Consider the following 5,749-nt stretch of genomic DNA (forward strand, 5'->3'; position numbering starts at 1 on the left):
AAAGAAACAGCTCCTTCGTAGGCTCGTGTTTTCTCATGTATAGTTGTTCGGGGGCGACCCACCTACTTTATTTAATGCTCTTAGAAGTGCCTAAATTGAACTTCTACTGTAAATTAAGTTTATGTAGGGCAAGCAATAGGCATCATACGCCATACTAGCTACTTTTCCCGTTCTAAATTATAGTTCATTTTAGATTTTTCTTGAGTCAAACCTTTGCAATATAACTTTGTTTATAGAAAAAATAACGCATCAATTTATAACAACTTATAGATGTTAATCTAGTTTTATTTATAGAAAATAGCTCAATATTCATATCACTATGAACTTGCTTGGCCATCCCGTGCATATATGTCAACTGTCCATTGTTTTTTAGCTGGCAACATGCTTTGCATTTGACAAAGCAAACACAAGTAATTAGCCACACCAAACCCACTCAGCCTAAATTGATATCTGCCTACGGAGCAGCTCCATCCATCCCATGTTCTTTTCTTGCACATTTTCTTTCTCTTGACGTAGATAGCAGCCGACGGTGGTATGTTCATCAGCAATCTTAGCTTGCAGAGACTCTTCCTTCCCGTGTAATGCATTGCGATAACAGAAGGATCGGAGAAGGGTAGTAAGCTGGTCACCTGCTAGCTACAATGACATGTGTGTTGCGCGGTCTGATGCCTCTACCCACGAACTAATTGATGATCAACACCAAATCTCTGCAGATCAGCGACATTTCGTCTGTTTAACAATATAATTTCGCCTGATGAGAAAATGGAAATGAAAGCATGTCCACTCCAAGCCTTTCAGCTAAAATAATTATGAGAGAATGTGCATTCAACTTTTTTGGTCTATAGCTAGGTTGGTATCATCCAACATAACACTTTGAAAAAATGTCACATCCCTTTCAAGTTTCAACTATTCTAGTACCATGTGCAGGCAAAGCATGCAGCTACAATTATGATTCCCAAAAGCATCTTAGCGTGAAACTGAGCTGCCTCCTTCCGGCACAAACATAACAGATTAACAACTTTGGAATTGTCAAAGCCTTAGACACAGTTTTACCACCGCACCTATCAACATTACATATCGTCATACTTGTCACGGTCCTCAAATGACTACTAATTTTTGTTATAGTGTATAATTTATAAAGTGTAAAGAATTATACTATTATGAAAATAGTCTCCATATAGTTTTAAAACGTCCCAACTGAACACATGCATAGTAATTTATCATGAACTTCTAATCGTTGTCTGCATGCAACTCAAAATGAAATGAATCATTTGCTAATCGTACCATGCTAGCAAATGGTGTGTGGGTTGTTGTTAGACGGTGTGTGAACTGCATGCTTCCCATATGTAATTAAAAAAATTTAGGGATTTATTTAATTATTGCGAAATTGCCATGCTAAAAACACACTAAGTCCTCGTCCAGGTAACATGTCGTCGTCCAGGTAACATGCTGCATTGTCAAGGCAACTGCTCTGATCGTGAGCGTGAGAGTGTAGTACATTGTTGCCCTATTCACAGCCACTTAACTCTGAAGCAAAATGTCCCTCATGCATCTCGCTCGAAGACACTTGACTACTGCTCCAACAAAATGTCCTGGATTAAGGACTTTTGAACAAATAGATAATACTATTATTATATGTAATGTTGTGTTGAAAGCATGGTTAATTTGTACAGGCTTAAATAAATAACCGTCACTGCTACAGTGTACAGTGTGGTACTGGAAGCCATGCATGCATACAAGTTTGACCATTCCTCGCCGGCATACATGCATGTCCTTTATTCCACGATGACCCATATGCATGCATGGGCAGTACTAGCAGCGCTGGCCTCTGAATGATGGTTCCGGGTCTTTCTTGCCAGCAGTTCTGCAGTCTGCAGAATAGAGAATCCGTGTGCCCATCACACGCATCACGCAACGTACTATCAGCAGCTGCTGACAAAGATTTTAATCTGATAAGCAAAAAAATTTACTGGGAGGCCGGATTATATATGGGGCAACATGCATGACTAGGTACCACACGCAGCTAACTACTAGCCTTCTCAGAGACTGATGAAGAAAGGGTAGCTTCGCTGAACCGTCCCAAGATTAGAAAAGGGGTCATCTGTAGGGTACCTTTAAGAAACCGTGTTGCTCTTTTCTGCTTTGCTAGGTGTATTAACATGCTCAAAACGTTCCCATGCATTCTGTGCATGCTGTCCTAAACTACACAGCATCGAGATGCTTGGCAATGCAGGCTTCAACGACTCTGCATGAGTTGTCGTCATCCTAGGTTCCTGGTTGTTGCTACTACCAAACTCTCGAGTGCACAATACAGTCCCAGAATACATACATGCGCGCTCTGAGGTAAGGTACGTACACACCTACGGCACACACCTGGCTGGTTCCTAATTTCCTGTTGGGCAGTCAGCATATAACTAACCAGCTTGATTGGCGGAGGATCATCGGTTGCTTTTCCACTCAAAGTACGTCCAACAAAGCAGGTGAAGTCGTCGTACCATAAGTCCATACTCCATACATGATGTAACCTAGCTAGCTAATCATATGTTAGTTAATTTTTTTATGCATATTCATGCCCGTGCTAGACTGCTCCTAGCTTCAATATTAGACATACAAGTTGCTGATGCTACAAAACCAAACCAGCTGCTGCCCAGGGCTTGCTTGGGCTATAAATACCCATGCATGCTCCCCAGCTAGCCATCTCATTCTACAGCCAAGACACACACTGCAGTCTGTGCAGCAGCAGCACTTGGGATAGGAATATATACCACCCATTGATTGATATCAATCATGGCTCCAGCATCAGCTGCAACAAAATGCAGCAGCAGCGCCAGCGGCGTCGCTCTGCTCTTGCTCCTAGTGCTAATGGCGGCCGGCACCTCGTCGGCGCAGCTGTCAACCAGCTTCTACTCCTCCTCGTGCCCCGGCGTGTACGATGCCGTCAAGTCGGCGATCCAGTCCGCCATCACCACCGAGCAGCGCATGGGCGCCTCCATCGTCCGCCTCTTTTTCCACGACTGCTTCGTCCAAGTTATTACCACCGCCACCATTCCCTCCACCATGCATCTCATCATATCATGCATGACTAACCTAATTTGGTCACCGTGGATGTAGGGCTGCGACGCGTCGCTGCTGCTGGATGACACGGCCAGCTTCCAGGGCGAGAAGATGGCGACGCCCAACAACGGCTCCGTGCGAGGCTTCGAGGTCATCGACGCCGTCAAGTCCGCCGTCGAGAAGGTCTGCCCTGGCGTCGTCTCCTGCGCCGACATCCTCGCCATCGCTGCAAGGGACAGCGTCGTCATCGTGAGTGTAGTAGCGCATCAGTGCATGGCAATAGATGATGAACTGTGAGACTGTGTCAATTGATGGATGCTGACGGTGATATGCAGCTGGGTGGTCCGAGCTGGGACGTGAAGGTCGGGCGGCGCGACTCGACGACGGCGAGCTTCAGGGGCGCCAACAACAACATCCCGCCGCCGACGTCGGGCCTCGCCAACCTCACCTCGCTCTTCGCCGCGCAGGGCCTCTCCCAAAAAGACATGGTCGCGCTCTCTGGTGCGTGTGTAATATTCTCAAAAAATATTCTCTCTCAAACGCATATATATATATATGGAATTACTATATTCCAGTTAGAATTTTTTTTTTTGAAAACTTTCCAGTTAGAATATAGCAAAAGCCTTTCCACATACACTCGATCTATTTATTACTAAATAATGTAGCTTTGTTTGGTGGAAGATGCAGCTGGTATATATATGTACTATCACCACCGGAATTTGATACTAGTTCCGTTTTGACTTGGAAGCTTAACTCTCTTCGTCGTCACATATCAAGCTGTGACATGCATGAATAGCCTAATTTTGGCAGTTAGTTAGAAAGACTACATAAATAATTAGTGTTGGCCCATGTGTGTTCATATTACTACTAGACAAATTACATATGTTTTAAAAAATTTATCATATGAAAGTTGGGCCGAAACAGTTATATCTGCGCAGTTAGAAAAATGTAAAAGAGGTGACATTACCACATATTGTCGGCAGGGGTTTCTTGTAGAAAATTCTTTGCCCAAAGCTTTAACTTTTTGCTAATCCTGCCTCTAACTAGATAGCCACTTTCGATGGCTGAAAGGTCAGTCTTCCACCTAATATCTTAATTCGACGAAATACTAAAACATGCATAAAGTACTTGCACATTATGTACATACCAAGATACAAGTTAGGTACAAACCATACATGTGGTTCCTTTTGTTTCGCTTCATTCCTAGAATCAGATACCTTTATCTTCTTTTTTAGAAATTTAGACAATCAAGAACAGCCTGTATGCTTTTTTTGAATAAAAAAACAAGAAGATGCTTCCAAAAGTTATGTGCTAATTTAAGCGGTACATAATTCATTTTCTCAATCACCCCATTTGTAACTTTCGATCATGCAGGGTTCTCTCTATATAGTAATCTAAATCATTAAGCATTTTTGTTTGTGTAATGCCTCTTTTGCCAGGAGCTCACACCATTGGCCAAGCACGTTGCACCAACTTCAGAGCCCACGTATACAATGACACTAACATCGATGGCACCTTCGCAAGAAAAAGGCAATCAGGCTGCCCTAGAACCTCAGGTTCAGGTGACAACAATTTGGCGCCTCTGGACCTTCAAACCCCAACCGTCTTTGAGAACAACTACTACAAGAACCTTGTGTGCAAGGAGGGGCTTCTACACTCCGACCAGGAGCTCTTCAATGGCGGAGCCACCGATGCGCAAGTTCAATCATACATCAGTAGCCAGAGCACATTCTTCTCAGATTTTGTGACAGGCATGATAAAGATGGGTGACATCACACCGTTAACAGGCTCTAATGGGCAGATCAGGAAGAACTGCAGAAGGATTAACTAATAAGAGGCGGTGCACACTATCTAGTAGCAAGGGTTTTCAGTGTGATGTCCTTAAGTTAATTTGTAATATGTCTACTTTCACAAAATTGTGAGATCATCATGTTGTACCAAGGTGTTGAGATGTTGTTCATTTAAATAAGTAATCCATCATTTGTTCTTTACACAACCTTTTTCTTGAGTTTATTATTATACATGTACTTTTGCATGATAAATAAATGATGTGAAGTATTCAAAGTAAAAAGGATGAACTGTTAAAACTAACATATTTCTAATGTTGCCCTTTTTTCACACTTTATGATGTGGCATAGTGTCCAAGGAAGAATGATCGGTGGGACGAAGGTCCCATTCCAGGTTGCACCAATGCAATTGGAGACCCTAAACTAGCCGGCGGGAAATAATAAATGCGGGTTCTACGTAATGTGGGCAATGCTTCGCTACCTCGGTGTGAAATCGGAGCATGCAGATGCTTTGGTGTGTATAATTCTCATTTCATTTATATTTGTTAATTCAACAAAATGATCTATTGTTATCCCTTACATTTGTGCCTTTCGATATCATCTTTTTTGAATGGCAGCGCAAAAAATTTAAACACCAAAGGTTGTTAGACATGGAGATCTTAGCATTGTCATTGGAGCTAGCAGCCTTCATCCTAGCTGAGGTATTGGAATATAACGGAACATTCTTCATTGCACAGCCCATGAAGTACAAGGACCACTATGGGACAGAGCGGCTCGCTAGACTACTGTAATTTCTTTTTTATTTTGAGGAATCGAGATCTTGATAAGTACAATTGAACTGTAACCGTAACATTTGTAATGTTTGATGTTGATGGACATGTCGTCTACGTAGCGAATATAAAGCGAAA

The 5,749-nt window shown here is 42.6% G+C and overlaps 1 protein-coding gene across 1 annotated transcript; it reads left to right on the top strand.

Annotated features, from left to right (window-relative positions):
* Positions 1-2,693: 2,693 nt before the first annotated feature.
* LOC136481297 (peroxidase 4-like) lies at positions 2,694-5,052 on the top strand. The gene is made up of 4 exons (XM_066478658.1): positions 2,694-3,027; positions 3,112-3,303; positions 3,390-3,555; positions 4,494-5,052. Exons 1-4 carry the CDS (start codon positions 2,788-2,790, stop codon positions 4,883-4,885), a joined length of 990 nt encoding a protein of 329 aa, XP_066334755.1. The 5' UTR covers positions 2,694-2,787; the 3' UTR covers positions 4,886-5,052.
* The last annotated feature ends 697 nt before the right edge of the window (positions 5,053-5,749 follow it).

The sequence above is a fragment of the Miscanthus floridulus genome, chromosome 9 (assembly GCF_019320115.1).
Source record: "Miscanthus floridulus cultivar M001 chromosome 9, ASM1932011v1, whole genome shotgun sequence".
In the NCBI taxonomy this organism is placed as follows: Eukaryota; Viridiplantae; Streptophyta; class Magnoliopsida; order Poales; family Poaceae; genus Miscanthus; species Miscanthus floridulus.

Bases quoted from the DNA above. Each gene is read 5' to 3' on its own strand.
- LOC136481297 (XM_066478658.1), top strand. From the start codon at position 2,788: ATGGCTCCAGCATCAGCTGCAACAAAATGCAGCAGCAGCGCCAGCGGC. The intron at 3,028-3,111 runs GTTATTACCACC...CCGTGGATGTAG, and splicing joins TCCACGACTGCTTCGTCCAA to GGCTGCGACGCGTCGCTGCT. The intron at 3,304-3,389 runs GTGAGTGTAGTA...GGTGATATGCAG, and splicing joins CAAGGGACAGCGTCGTCATC to CTGGGTGGTCCGAGCTGGGA.